Source organism: Festucalex cinctus, chromosome 14, assembly GCF_051991245.1.
Source record: "Festucalex cinctus isolate MCC-2025b chromosome 14, RoL_Fcin_1.0, whole genome shotgun sequence".
NCBI classification, from domain to species: domain Eukaryota; kingdom Metazoa; phylum Chordata; class Actinopteri; order Syngnathiformes; family Syngnathidae; genus Festucalex; species Festucalex cinctus.
Genome location: NC_135424.1, coordinates 24,067,131 through 24,082,821, shown reverse-complemented (window position 1 = coordinate 24,082,821; position 15,691 = coordinate 24,067,131). Strand labels below are relative to the sequence as shown.

The following is a 15,691-nucleotide window of genomic DNA, read 5'->3' as shown; positions in this document are numbered from 1 at the left end:
TTGTGTAGGCCTCTTTCCACATGGGGTCTTTCAAAAGCCGCTTCTCAGCTCTCAGGAATGCTGCCTCTACAGCCGTTCGGTTGTTAGGAAGTGAAGCTGGATCTTCTCTCCAAGGGTACTTTGCGTCCCAGTGTGGCTGGTTGCTGTGGGAGTCGCTTTCTCGGTAAGTCAGGCCTGCTCTTATTATTTCGAGCTCCTTCTCATCAGCTAGGGACATTTCTTTTCCTCCCGGTGGGCACTTTCCACAGCGACACCCTCCGCAGGCTGGATCACAGGCAGCACCTATGCTGTCCCATTTTAGCCACTCAAGGACTTCTTTAGTGCATGCCAATGTCTGAATTTGAATGCCTTCTTTTCCTTCGGAATGCTCTTCAACTTTGACTGCTACTGTCCTCATTGAATGAGCAAAGTGAGTCTTTGAACGCCATGCAGTCACTTTCACCTTCTCGAAGAGGTCTGGATGTGTACCGCTGACGGTTTTGCCAAGCGCGCCCTCCCAGAGCACCAGGTCACCGACTCTTTGGAGCCTCTGCGGCGCTAAACGACCTTCACGCGTGCTGATCAGCAGGTCGATGGTCCCAGGGCGGGCTAGTTCGTCTGGTTGAATTTCTGGGAAGAAACACTCCAGTTCCTTTGATGTGATCACTCTCTCCACTTTGGCGATGTCCTCCATGCCATAGCAGATCATCTCATGGAGTCTCAAAGTTCCTCGTGGAGTCAACACCTTAATTGTCACAAGATACCTTCTTGTATGAACTTTCACCTTCATTTTGCCAACACCATACACAACAAGCGAGACTGGTTCACCAGTTAGTCCAAGTCTTTCTGCAGCTTGATGCGTGATGTAGTTGGTGTCTTATGCGAGATCCACCAAAGCTCCAAGACTGTCTCCTCTTTTCGCTGTGACAGGTACAAGCATCATGAGGACTGGGTACTCCCCCAGGCCACTTTGTTCTATCAGGTCCCTGCTGGAACATACTTGTGACGATGCTTTGTTTGTACACGCTCTGCGGACAGCTTCAAGTTGATGAGGAGTTAGTCCTAACCCAGCAACCACTGCTTCTTGTTCCTCTGTTGGACCACGTAGCCCTCGCTTTTCCTCCACTTTGTCCTCCCTTTTGGCAGCATCCTTCTTCATTGGAGTTTTTGGGCAAAGGAAATAGTGGTGGTCAGCTGGAACGTCACCTCGCTTACATTCCTCCTTGTGGCAGAGAAACTTTGAAGCGCAGGTGCCGTCTACCCCATGGACGTCAAGGCACTTTGTACATGCTCTTGCCTTTTTAACAAAAGTTTTCTTTACCGATAAGGTGGCCTTCTTGAAGGTTTTGCAACGGAATAGTTTCCCTCCGTGTTCTCCATCACCACACACAACACAAGGTGTCACTTGTGAGGGTCTTTTAATGTCACTTACTGCCGTCTTCGTGTAAGACTTCCTTCTGCTGCCAAACTTCTGGTGACTTGGACTCTCAGAAGTGTAAGCAGACCACGGCTTGCTAGGCAGTAACTGTTCTAACCTAACCAGTAATGACTTTTGGTCCTTCAAGAACAGCAGGAGCCTGTCAAACCGGTTACTAGGTTGGATATTATTACTTGGGTTATTAACACACATTAGCCACTCTCTTTTCATGACATCAGGGAGTTTGCCCTCTACAGATCGAATCACCAACTGATTCTGTATAGCATCCACACACCCTAGATCAGTGAGGTCCAATGCTGCCCTTTCAACTGCTAGGATCAACTCTAGGGTCTCTCGTGGTTGGTAACCCTTTAAAGCAGGTCGGGATTGTAGCTCTAGTACTATTTCTTCCGCTGTTTGTGCTTTATCACCATACCGGTTTTCTAGCTCCCTGAAGATGTCACTTGCCTCGCGGCAACGCATCAGCCTCAGTTCAGCTTTCACAGCTTCATCTATGCTGTCCAGCAAATGAAGTTTCTTGCACTCTAGTGAACCCGTGGGCTCCGCTTGAGCTTGGATACTCTCCCACTCAGCCTTCCAATGCCAGTAGTCCCTCCTACACCCAGAGAACTTAGGCAGACTTATGGGTGTGAGCCTTATTTTTGGACGAGCCCATCGAATGTTGCTCACCCCGTCGGTGTATGCACCAATATTACTGTATGGCAAGCTACTGCGCCCCATACTGAGACTGGCGGGCACAGTAGAAACACTTGGTTGGTGAGGCGCACTGGCAAAATTTGGAGGTGGAACATGGCCTGCATTAAGTCCAAAGTCAAACTGCTGTGACTGCAAGCGAGAGTGCATTGTCGTGGGTACACCCCTACTCGTGGGTTGACTACTCAAGGTGGCAGCTTGAGCAAAGTCTGTCAGAGTGCCCACTCTACTAGCAGGAATGGAGGGAGAACTTGTGACATGCTCCACATGCTCAGCTCCCCATCTGTCAACAGGTGGGATGGGAGCAGTGGACTCAGTACCAACCGGTTGCGTGACAGCGGCAGTTGTTGCTTCACCACCATCCCCATTAACAGTGTCCCTTGTTTTGCCTCCTTTCATGTGTTCATCCTCCTGCCGACATGTCCACTCATCCATTAATTGCTCTTTATCCTCTTTTAAAGATAGGAAAAGCAGCCATTTTTCCTTTCCATACGGCCGAAAATCTCTCCAACTATACAGAAGGTTTTGGAGTTCTTGGGGTCTTCTTTCTAATTTACCACTTTCAACCATTTGTTGTAAAGGTGGCCCTCCTGCATTTCGCACAAATGTTTTAGCTTGATCTAAAATTGTCCTGATTTGACTCACAACACTATCTGCATCTGGCTCGACATATTTAAACCACAACATCTCAAGAACCATGTTCTCAACTTCACAACATTTTTGTTCACTAGAATCCCTCCTAGCCAGAGCGTCTTGGGACTCATTGTTGTCATCTAATTGGTCTAACTGTCCCAGTGCATCAATATAATCATTACTGGCATCCAGGAGTTTATAATAATCATCCTTCACCTTCCTTAGCTCCTCTGCCAAATCAACTTCTCGTAGATGGCCAGCACTAACATGAAGACAATTTATTTGTGTTGTGAAGCTACGTTGCACATTTGAGCGCCTCTGCTTCAATCCCTCGATATCGAGCCGGTCGTCAGCCATTTTTACCTCCGTCAGGTAACCACAGTCACAAGAGTCACTTTTAGCAGCACAAAAGTAGCTCAAAGACTTGAACTGCCCCCCAACACGTCACAGCCACTGCCGCTGTGTATTATGAATGGCAGCTTATGAATGACAGCTTGATCACAGTCTCCGGTAGCTCACGCTAGCTTTGTGTAGATTAGCTTTAGCTTCGCCGTCCAGGAACACACGCTTTATACACGGAAGCTTCCCTACCTTCTGCACAACCTCACTCACGGTTGTGGAGACTCCTCAGCACACAAACGGTCCCGTTAGCTCCAGGCTTCGGCTTTTCCGTCGTTGTATTTACGTGGATGCCGCGCTCCCTCTTCGGCGGCTCCCCACAATCTCGTCGGCTCTCTCACTCGACGACTTTCGATGTCCGCTCGGCGTCCGTGTGCTCTTCCACGCGGCACCGATCGCGGTTTGCGACTGTCCAGTTTTTTAATTAAACTCTCTTTACGTTTAACTAACTCCCTCTTGAAGGGTAGACAGGACAGGCACGGCGGATACAACTCAACCGTTTATTCTATTATTTCGCACACATCAACGCACTCACACAATACCTCACATACGCGTTCGCTGTACTCAGCGTTAGCTTGTTAGTAGCAGTAGTAGTAGTGGTAGTGTTAGCAATAGTAGTAGTAGTTAGCAATAGTAGTGGTACTGTTAGCAATAGTAGCGGTAGGTCGCAAACCGTCGAGGCGTCCCGGTCCTGACATTCAACACAAGCCAGCTCGACATAGATACCATATATAGAGTGCCCCGCCCACCCCATACACACAGGTGCAAGTCATCCATAATTAACTACGACCGGAACTGGGTACACAAATAAGATCATTTACATATATGTGGACACAAATTTATGCACTACATAATGCTGTAAATTAAATTGGCACATCACTTTGAAACGGAAAATGTTTTAAATTGCAGGAAGTTCTACAGTGGCCCTGAACAGCTTCATGTCGGACCCTGCAAGTGAAGACTGGAGAAATTTTGGCGGACATTTGGCTACTCCAAAGAGTGCTGCAGTACGGCGAATTATCTTGTGCCAGCGATGGCAGTAGTCGGCCTGCTGTATACAAAGAAGCTTACAACCAGGGGTCAGGGCCGGCCCAGGCTACAGGCGAGCTAGGCGGTCGCCTAGGGCGCCATCTTGTGGAGGGGGTGCCAAATTGCAGAAAGGGAAAAAAATAAAATTTAAAAAACACAAACACAAAAAGCCCTCCCCCCCTCTCGTGTTTTCTAGCATAAAATGTTATATAGCAAATATATTTTATTGAGTTCCTTTTTTTTTAAATTACTTCTATTTCAAATAAATGACTGTGAGTTCACGACCTGCTGTCCTGGCGCCCTGAACCTGACCCGCTGCTGCCGCTTACAATGAATGAAAGGTAGGGGGAGGGGTCGTATATCATCTCAGAGTGTAGTGGCAGCACTTTAGAAAGATAGATAGATGGTTGGCACACTTGTGTTGTTTATACATTGACATCGACAACAATGAAAAGGTCCAAGCCTTCAAGTGCTGCATTAAGAAAGCGGCGAAAGGAGGAGGAGGAAAAACGGGCCCAGGGTAGAGGTATGTATGTCAGTCAATCATCATTGTTTATAAAATAAACACGAAAATAGCGTTAGCTTCTTAGCTTGCTTGTAACTTGTTTACTGCACCATTACATCCATGCTAGTAGCTACTTTGCACACAAGAGTGGGGCAACGCTTGCTGAGTTTAAACTAAAACAGCCAGTAAGTCCAGACACCTGCAAATGGATTTGCACAAGTCATTGTTTCACATAACTATTAAAAATAAGAATTATGTGCTGGTTTAATGTAAACATCGATATAGTAAATGCATTTTTTTTTTTTAACTAGATGCGCTGAGAAAATATTTGCAGCCACAACAAGCACCTGCAGAAGCTGTGGTAAACAATCCTTCAGTGTCATCTTCACCAAAGGCTACTGAATGTAAGTGCATGGATGGTGCATTTAATACAAACAGCCATAATTTCTGACATTGTATTCTATCATAATGCAAATGGATTTGTTTTCCCTGCTTTAACACCAAAATAATTTGAAGTGATGTATTTTGTTTAATGTACAGCTGAAGCAACAGCCAGTCAAGCACCAATCAGCAGTACTTTGAGTGACACAAAGCTCGATCTTCTAGATCCAGGTGACTATTTCAGTTATATCAGCTATTGCTGCATCATGTACAGTGCTCAGCATATACGAGTATACCACCTTTGAAAAATGTAAAGATTTTGTTCAATATCTCCCCGCGACCCTTGTGAGGAATAAGCGGTCAAGAAAATGGATGGATGGATGTTCAATATCTCAATAAACAGAAGAACAATTTCCAAAATATTGACAAAATGTTTTCTGTAGAATACGCACTTGACTCACAACATGAAAGTAAGGTTGTAATAGGATGCATAGATTACAAAATCTTCAATTTAATCAAATTAACTAATGCAAAAAACAAACAAAAAAAAAGCAACCCACAACAAAAACAACTACATCTAGTATTTTCTATGAGCTCCATGACTGTTATGGGTAGCAACATGTCTGCTAGGCCTGGAATTAACAAGCCTTTTTCTCGGGGTCTACTTATTTGTGCAATATGTACTCTAATAAATTAAAAAAACAAAAAACAAACTCTTGCAGTCATTTCTTACCTGGCCAAAATCCAATATGTCAAGCATGGAACTGTTAGTTTTTCTAGAGGAGAAAAAACTTCGAGAAATCTATCCCATCATGTGGGTAGCACTCAGAGTGGCCGCTACCATACCAGTGACTGTAGCATCAGCTGAGAGATGCTTTTCCAAGCTTAAACTAATAAAAAACTATTTAAGGTCTACCATGTCACAAGAACGGCTAACTGGACTGGCACTTATCAGCATCAATCAAGAAGTATCCAGGCAGCTATCCTTTGACGCACCAATTGATGCCTTTGCTGCAAGGAGGTCCCGGCGTGCACTATTTTAAGTATTTGCCGTTATGTTCCGAAGTTATTTAGTGAAGTTTTTTTGCACACTATTCACATTATCTGTGAATCACCTTATTGCCAAAGTTTTACGATATATCAAAGTTTGTATATTGATACATTTACTATTTTTTGTATCTTACACAATTATTAATGTACATAGTGAAAACATTTTGAGGTTTTAAATACTGTCATTTTGCAAAAATTGCAATAAAAATTTGCATTGCATTGTACTTCTGTTATTTTTCTTATTTTTATTTGTTTGTGGAATTTGGTATTTATTGTGTGGTGTGCTATTAAAACTCATTCACTGCCAGTCATTATAGAAAATTTTTACATTTCCAATACTCGCGTGATATTACATTCAATAATTATATATAAACCGAATCTACCAAATAACAGAATAGACTCCCTACTTTTTGTCCCGTCCCGTTCTTTTATAATTGACAGCAGAAAAATGTAGGTTTGCCAAAATACAGCCATTTCTCCCATGGACTCTGAAACTGTGTTTATTTCCTATAAAATGGGGCAATGATGTCATCTACCGGTGGTTGGGCATCAGTAAAGTTGTTTCCAAGTTTGATATTTACAGTGGAGCATGCTCAGATTCGCCCCCATTTAGCACCGCTCTAAAAAATACAATTGACAAGTATACTTGTCAAAGGCAGTGAATGAGTTAAATATAATATATCTATAATTTTTTGTGTGTGTTTTTTTTTTTTTTATATGGGATTGGGGGGGGGGGGGGGCTACCATTTACATTTTCGCCGAGGGTACCAAATCATGTAGGGCCCTGCCAGGGGTGCAATAGTTTTGGATTTTTCCATTATAGGTCAGGGCTCCAGACTAACATTTTGTACTCGGAGCACAGTAGCACCTAACTTACAATTTTAGGAATGCTGGAAGAAAACTTAGGGGTGCACACAGTAAATTGACTTAAAAAAAATATATTTTTTTTAAATAAAAATTATATATATATATATATATATATATATATATATATATATATATGTATATATATATATATATATATATATATATATATATATATATGTATATATATATATATATATATATATATATATATATATATATATATATATATATATATATATATGTATATATATATATATATATATATATATATATATATATATATATATATATATATATATATGTATATGTATATATATATATATATATATATATATATATATATATATGGGGTGTCAAAATGAGTACGTTAATTTTGAGTTAATTTAAAGTTCCTTTAACGCCACAAATTTTTTTTAACACGCGATTAATGACCTGCCCTTAATTGTAAAGTCTGTACTGGGGGAGTTTCAGTGCTCCGCAGACACGTCCACATTAAAATTTAGCAGTAATATTGTATTTTACAATTTTAATAATGCGCACAATTTCACTTTTACTTCATGTAAAAGATGAGATAGCTCTTAATATGAAAAGAAAAATGCACTGAGCTGTCACTGTTTTACAAATGCAACTATGCCATCTAGTGGCAGAAAAATGACCTCAACACAAATCAGTATTACACTGTTTTTTACAGTACATTATATCTTTTTAATTTTAACTCAATTTTATGAATTATGAAAATACTGAAATAATAATGAATAAATAAATAATGAAAAAAATATAAATCAATGACTAAAAGATGCAGCCATATTTCTACTCGTTTAACATTTTTCTCACTTTATGTTAAAAGTATGAAAACTTAATATATTTTATAGTGCATTTTATTGTACAATTAGAACAGATTTGAGATTAATCATAGGTTAACTACTGAAGTTGTGATTAATTACGGTGAAAAATTTTAATCACCTGACACCCCTAATATATAATTTGTAAAAGTTTTTTTTTTCCCCAAGTTTTTATACTCGTGTTAAGAGGTAAAAGGAAAAATATGTTAACCTAATGCAAAAATATACTGCTAAAAAAAAATTAACACAAAGTGCTCCCTTAACTTTTTGACTGCTGATTTACTGCACATTCTAAAAAAAACAGAAAAAAAAATCTGATCATCTGATCAGCTGATTTCGAGCATTTTAACTCATCTGTCAAGTCAAAAAGAATATTGTTTGCCTTTACTACATACACAGTGTGGGAACTAGAAAGATCGCATTCCATTCATCGTAATCTTACTAATCGTTATTAAACCTCTTTGGCAGTCAAAGTTAATTGTTTTGAGTAGTGTATATAGCAGAGATAACATGAAAATAACATTTATGATCACGATTGTACCGTGGAAACTTTACTATTGTGTCCAATCTTCACCAGTACCTAATAAACTGATTAATTTACAATTCAATGTGAATTATAAAAATATGAAAACCATAAACACACCTGCAAGCATTCAGTCTGTCTTTTGTCCCAGAGTCGAACAACACCATAGTAGGACGAGCCGCTGGCTATCATGTGATTTCCATCTGTTTGGATGCAGTATAAGGCACTGTCGTGAGGTTCCTCCCACTCCATTACACTCTTCCTGTTGGTAAGAATGGCCAATTTAACATACAATGATGTAAAATAAATATATAAAAGTCTACTGATGTTACTGTGAACTATTTCATTCTTGGGATGTAACGATTCACTCAAGCACAGATTAGATTCAATTTTCAGTTTCCAATTTTTGTTTCCATTCGATTTTAATCCTGTTTTTGTATTAACAAAACTCATTTGCGAACTAAAATATGTTTTTATCTTAACGTCTGTATTTTTGTCCTTTTTATTCAACATGAACTTCCAAACCGACCCTGGAAACCTCTTGATGCTGGTTAAGGTGGATACTATATTAATTATTGATATCTAAAGAGGGATCCCCACTTGAAAATTTCATCCCATCCCTACCATTTTGTAAATCCCCAGAGTGATCTTCCAATCAGATCATATTAATTTTACTTGACTTAACCTCACTACCCCAAAATAAAACAAATAAACCACTGCCGTCCCAAGTGAATGCCACTCGTCCCAATTAATTTACAGAATTTGATGCCTTATCAAATCATCTGGTAAAGAAACATACCTCAGAAACTCTGGAACTGTGTAAAATTATGAAAAAATCTCTTTTGCCACTTTTAAATGACAAGACATTTGTCCCAATAGATCAGGGGTGTCAAACATATGGCCCACGGGCCAGATCAGGCCCACGGAGGGGTTTAATCCGGCCCGTGAGATGATTTTGTAAAGTAAAAAAAAAAAAAAAAAGAGGAAAACATGTAAATTTGTAATTTCACAAGCAGTCCTCAGATGAGCAATGCAATTTATACGGTGGACTCGTCCTGGATGTCATTATTTTACACACAACTTAAAAGTTACGGTTTGTTTAATCATTGTTATTATTTGAATCATAGACCGACATAAACATGTTAAATATGACACAAATTCACTTAGTGGTAACACAAATAGCTATGACAAGGATTAGCATCCTTATAACGTCATTAACTCATTTGCTCCCAAAAACCTATAAATATCTTCTATTTTAAATATTACCATGCACCCAAAGACGTATTTATATGTTTTTATGTTTTGTTTTGTTTTATGCTAGATCATATAGGAGGCGTTGATGCAGCCTCTGAACTGAAGAGAATGCTTCAAGCAATGTTAGTTATTACAAAACCGGGCAGCAGGTGGCAGCAGAGTATGTGATCAACCTGGGCCATGTTGCAACAAGCTCTTTTTCCCCACAGTTCTAAACAGATTTGTGAATAATGATGAAGGTTTGCTAGATTGTAATGCCAATTGCTGCAAAATGGAAACAGATACAAATATACCTTTCTTTTTTTCTGATTGAAGAAGTGACTCTAATCTTTTGTTTTGGGAGGTTCCATGTTTTGATAGCAATATGACACAATATTCTGTGGGCCTTGCAAAATCAGTCAAAATCCAGTAAAACTGCGAAAAATGTGCTGGGAGTGAGTGAATGAGTTAACTGCGCCACGCAATGCATTCTAGTAACAATATATATATATATATATATATATATATATATATATATATATATATGCAAAACAGGTAGATTTAACACGTCCGGAATTTATACAGGCAAAATGTTGCCGCGTTCCATTTGCGTCTGTGACCGTATAATTTTTCGGAACGACATGATTACACAGTTGAGCTCCGTAATTTAGGGCTGGCCCACAAATAGCGAATATCTGCGTATAAATGACAGCAATCGTTTTTAAGTTATATACCGTTATTTCCCCGATGCAGCCCACTTGGTAATATATTTTCCTCCATGCGGCCTGAGCTAACATGAGTTTGACACCCCTACAATAGATAATATAATGTAGAAATACTTTTATTCTGCAAAAAAAAGAAAGACTTGCACTCACTGTGGACTTAGGCGAAGGTCCCAGAATCGAATTAATGTGTCATAGCCACAGGTGAAGAGGTGAAAAGGTGTCTCAAACACCATGTCCAACACGCCAGCCCCTCGACGGAACTCTGAACCCAGACTGCAGACACACTCCAACCTGGAGGCAAGGAAAAGGATGTACAAAGATCTGGTTGCGGGAATGAAGGAAAGTGTCCACCACCAAATCTATCGAACGGCTAACACACAAACTGCAATCAAAACAAAACTTTACGTTCTCACGCAGAGGAACACATTTGGAAGATGCCTAGTTGTACCAAAGTACACTCACATCAAACCTCTACTAATGCTACAAACCAGGGACAATTCATCTAACATTTCAATTCATCAACATGCTAATTGTAAAAGCAGGAGCAGCAGTAACTGCAAGATTAGCTAGAGTCATGTCGTTAATTTAAAAATATATAGTAAAACCACCCAAAAGTCATGCATTGCTGAGTGAACACGGATAGAACACTGAGTACAATTCTGTGAGAAAAAGTAACCGCGCTAATGTGATCCATAAACCATGTTTTCTAGGTTGATGTGGTGTGACCTGTGTGAATGTGTGTGACAGACCAACCCAGTGTAGCACCATGCTCCCGTGATCACAGCTCTGTACAGCTTGCTAAAGGTCTCTTGATTATTGGAGAATAACCTGCACTCAACAGTGCGTATTATTGCATTGTAACTGTCTCTTTGTTGCCATTTAATACCCTTCGTGACCGTGACTGTGTGTGACTTTCACACATTTGATACCTGCCCCGTAGCAACCATTTGAAGGAGTCCACTATCCTTGGTGACCAAACAGCCCTGTACAGCAACTCACCTCCCCTCCTTGCCTTGAGGCTCAATCCAGAGGGCCTGTCTGGTAATCCCTCATCTTTAGCCCAGGGGGCCACCTTATTGGACTAGGACCTTCTCCACAGGATGCCTTATTGGGTGAGAGCTTTCTCATTGCTCATGGCAAAGTCTTAGCCAATGGGGAGTCCTTGATTTGGCTGAATTTGAGTCTGTGTGGGGTAGTGACCCTTTATTTTCTCCTAAATTCTAAAACCAAGCTGTTTAGCACATGCCACAAAGCTCCCCACACCCCACAAAAAATACAAAAACATGTTAATTTATAAACAAATAATGACTTGTCATCTTAAACACGCAAAATAAATAAATAAATAAATAAATAAAAACAAGTCAATTCATATTTATTTATATAGCGCTTTCTAACAGTTTCACTAAAGTTTGCGTCAGTAAACACAAACAGCAAGGTGCTAACTATTAGGGGTTGAATTGACTAATCGAGCAGTCGACACACAGTGGCGTGCAGAGGGAGGCTGTCGGGGGAAGGGCCCCGGGCATCCATGTTTTTATAATAATACCAAAACCTGCTACTATTCTCAACTCAACTCAACTTTATTTATAAAGCGCTTTAAGAAAACAGGCAGTGCTGTATACAAAGTGCTGTAAATAAACAAATATCAGTTTTGCAGTAAACAAGAACAGAGCAAACATTTTGAAGTGCAAACACAAGTTTTTTTTTTTTGTTGTTGTTTTTTTTACAAGTAAATACATTTTACTAAATAAAAAAGAAGTAGTGAATAAAGAGATAAATAAATACCTAAATAAGTAGACTAAACATCAAACTCATACACACCACAAAACACCAGGAACAAGTCTCATGGTGCGCCAAAAGCCAAAGGATACAGATGTTTTAAGACGTGTTTTAAAAGAGGATAAAGAGGGGGATTGCCTAATATTTAGTGGAAGGTCGTTCCAAAGGGAGGGACCGGCAACAGCAAAGGTTCGATCTCCTCTAAGCCTCCGCTTAGCCCTCAGTACCTCCAATTGAGTCTGGTCTGCTGACCTGAGGCACCGGGCAGGTGTGTAGGGGTGCAAGAGCTCGGCGAGATAAGGTGGGGCAAGACCATTGAGAGATTTGAAAACAAATAGAAGAATCTTAAAGTGGATTTTAAATTTCACGGGCAGCCAGTGAAGAGAGGCCAGAATAGGGGTTATGTGTTCCCTCTTACGGCCACCACTAAGGAGACGAGCAGCAGCGTTTTGGACAAACTGGAGATGCTGGAGGGAGGACTGGCTGATCCCAAAATAAAATGCATTACACTTATTATTATTATTGAGTGTAATAAATGCAAAACTTAAATTGACAAAATTGTACTAAGGGTGTGAACTAGAAAACATTTCCTGACTTTCAAGCTCATTTTAAGCCGTTCTGTTCTTTAATGGTGCTCTCAGTATTCAACATTTTTATGACCACAACATTAGACAACCATCACATGCTAAAACCTCTCCCAACCATTCCCATTTACATTTAGCTCTTCTGAATGAACTTACATGAATTTGATGTCTTAATTTGATATATGCAGTTTTTTTTTTTTTTTTTTTGTCATCGATAAATCTTTGATTTGGATTAGATCCCAAAACAATTTATTTACCATCACACCAACAACAATGGTGAATTAAGAAAGGTAGGCTAATGTTACAGGTTTAGCTATTAATGCAAGGCCTAGATCTTACCGCAAACGTGAGGAACAAAAATTTGAAATGAAAACTAGTCTAAATTATTAAAGAGAAAATTTACCATTTTGAACAGGAATTAAACTAAGAACAAATATGCATTACTTTTAGGGTAATTAATTTGCCTGTTTGGAAAAGAATAAAGAACAGTTGGAAATACAACACAGAAGGCTACTTTGTGAAGTCGGCAATGGGTGGGTTTAGGGGGTTTGGTAAGTCTGGGCACACGGGGGATACTCCCAGACTCTGTGATTGTCATGAGGGGCTACTAGCTGTGTGACACACAGGGTCTATGTCCTGAATTAAGCCTGTCTGGTCTCACTGCAGGAGCCAGGTTGTTATTAGGGCCACACACACACAGCTTGTGAAAGGAGAAATCATTAATGAATTGTCAAAGGGGGAAAAAAAATGGGAAAATGCTAAGGGCATTATCTAGTGTGAGGACCGCTAATTCAAAGCACTATCAGTGTGTGTTTTGTGATAGATTTGGTTGGAGGCTATGTTTAGGCCGGGGTCTAGAAGCATGGGGAGACACGGGGAAACAAGTCCAGGTTTCAAAAGCTGCCTGACAAGTAGAGAATAGTGGCCCTGCTGAGGTTTTTACTCGCTAAAACAAACAGAGGGGAGCATCCCAACCTGGTGCATGTCTGTTGCAACGCTGAGCTCAAAAGATCAGGAATTCAATATTTCCTGTCGGAATGTCAAAGAAATGTGCACTGCAAAGACAATGCTGGTGCAAATTGTATGACAGAGCGTCCAGCCCATACATTTGAGCCAAACTTTCCAGGCTTGAGGAATGCTGGGAATCTCGCAGTCAAGCCATTGGATTCTAAAAACGCTGCCTCCATTCTCAAGAAACAGAGGGGAATCTTTGGGAACAATGGTCAGGAATCTCTGCTTTGATGCTGACCCCACCCCTCTGTGTTCAGCCATGGGTGTAGACAGTGAAAAGTTAGGGTGCTTCTCTGATGGTGCTCCTTGGATTGGATCACCTCTGAATTAATGATCATAAGCGTTCTTTGTGACAGTTGGAAAGACTTTTGTTGTTGTTGCATCAATCACAAATTTAGGTGTTCAAAGTTAAATAAGGCCATATATCACTGAGATATGAGAACATGTTCAAAATTTTCTCTGTGACAAGGAAAAGGGTTAGAGAGTATAAAGAGGGTTTTAACGGAGCGTGGCAAGAGGCTTTGCAACGTTTTGCAACACTGAAGAAAGCCTGCCAAAAACGCAACTGGTTACATCCGCGTACCCTCTCAAGCCTGCGCTACTCAGTGAGATAAGGGCTCAATACATCTAAATCACTCAATACATCTAAATCAAGAGGGGAAGCACCAGTGCAGCAGTAATGACACTGTCATGGCCTGGGTCGCATGCGCCAGAGTTCATGACCTGTTATGTGTCTGTTTAGGTACTGATGTAACAAACAAGTGTCTGTTTTCAAAACGTGATGTTTGTGATGTCAACCTTTAATCCTTTATGTGTTAGGTGATGTCTGGACCAATGTGATGTCGTTCTTTAGTCCTTTACGATTCACTGTCTGTGGGTGCAGTCTGAGAATTGTGTGTGGTTTGCCGGATTATTGTCCAACTGTCCTGTGTACTGCGTCTCTGGGTTTCTGCCTCTCGATGTGAATAGATAAAATCTTATTGGTGTCTGCATTCTGGGATTCAACCCTTCAGCACACAACAGAAACACCGTGCCTAATTACAGCTCCATATTCATATATGTTATGTGTTAGAAATGTCAATATTGTTATACAGTTCAGTGAATAACTGTTTAACACATTTGCTCCTAAAAACGTATAAATATGTTCTATTTTAAATGTTTTAAGTGTCCCACAGACGTATTTATACGTTTTGTTGTTGTTTTTTTTAAATGCTTGAGCATACTTTGATGAAGCCTCTCAACTGCAAAAAATGGTTGAAGAAATTGCAGTTATTACACAAAGGGCCAGCAGGTGGCAGCAGAGCAAAGGAGATCAACCAGGGTCATGTTGAAAACAAAAAAGCTCAATCGCTCAGAATTCTAAACAGATTTGTGAATAACGTTGAAACTTAGCTATATTCTAATGCTAATTGCTGCAAAACGGAAGCAGATAGAAATATACTTTTTTTTTCTCCGATGACCTTGCTTTTGGTAGGTTCCCTATTTTTATAGCAACAGAACACAATATTTTGTGGGCCTTGCAAAATCAGTCAAAATTCAGTAAAACCGCCAGGAGCGAACGGGATTGCTTCTGTGAAAATGGCTGGGTGTGAATGAGTTAATCATTGTCTGTTAAAAATGGCATCTTTTTAATTTGAGCTCCTTGCACTTTCACAAAATATGGCATGTTGGCCAATCCAATAAATTAGAATGAGACACAACTGTTTATGTTGCTTCAGAGGTGACAAAAAATGTAATAGCATTTATCTATTCTCTTTATGTAGAATGATTAACAGTACCCTGTCCTTATCATGCTAAAATATTGTTTAGCACCAAAAGATGAATTTGGAAATGATTAAGTCATTACATTTGCATTTTGTCAGATTCAAGTGAATTCTGTGACCACTGTGTGTTTTTCTTTCATTAACAGAGGGGTGCCAACAATTTTGTCCATGTGTGGACTTCCTTTCACACCTCCCTAGTTGTACTTTCTTCCTTCTCATATTTCCAGCCCTTGGGAACAGGAAGAAGCATATTGTTA

The 15,691-nt window shown here is 39.9% G+C and overlaps 1 protein-coding gene across 7 annotated transcripts in view; it reads right to left on the bottom strand.

Moving 5' to 3' along the window:
• The window catches only part of fbxw4 (F-box and WD repeat domain containing 4), a 195,029-nt gene that overhangs the window by 37,654 nt on the left and 141,684 nt on the right, over positions 1-15,691 (bottom strand). For all 7 annotated transcript variants that reach the window (XR_013278560.1, XR_013278561.1, XM_077496260.1 and 4 more), the window contains 2 exons: positions 10,448-10,588; positions 8,460-8,601 (listed from right to left, as the gene is read on the bottom strand). Coding sequence is in view for 5 of the 7 variants with exons in the window: in XM_077496260.1 (XP_077352386.1) it covers positions 8,460-8,601; positions 10,448-10,588 (283 nt within the window). In the remaining 2 variants the exon portion in view is untranslated. The remainder of the gene's footprint in view (positions 1-8,459; positions 8,602-10,447; positions 10,589-15,691) is intronic.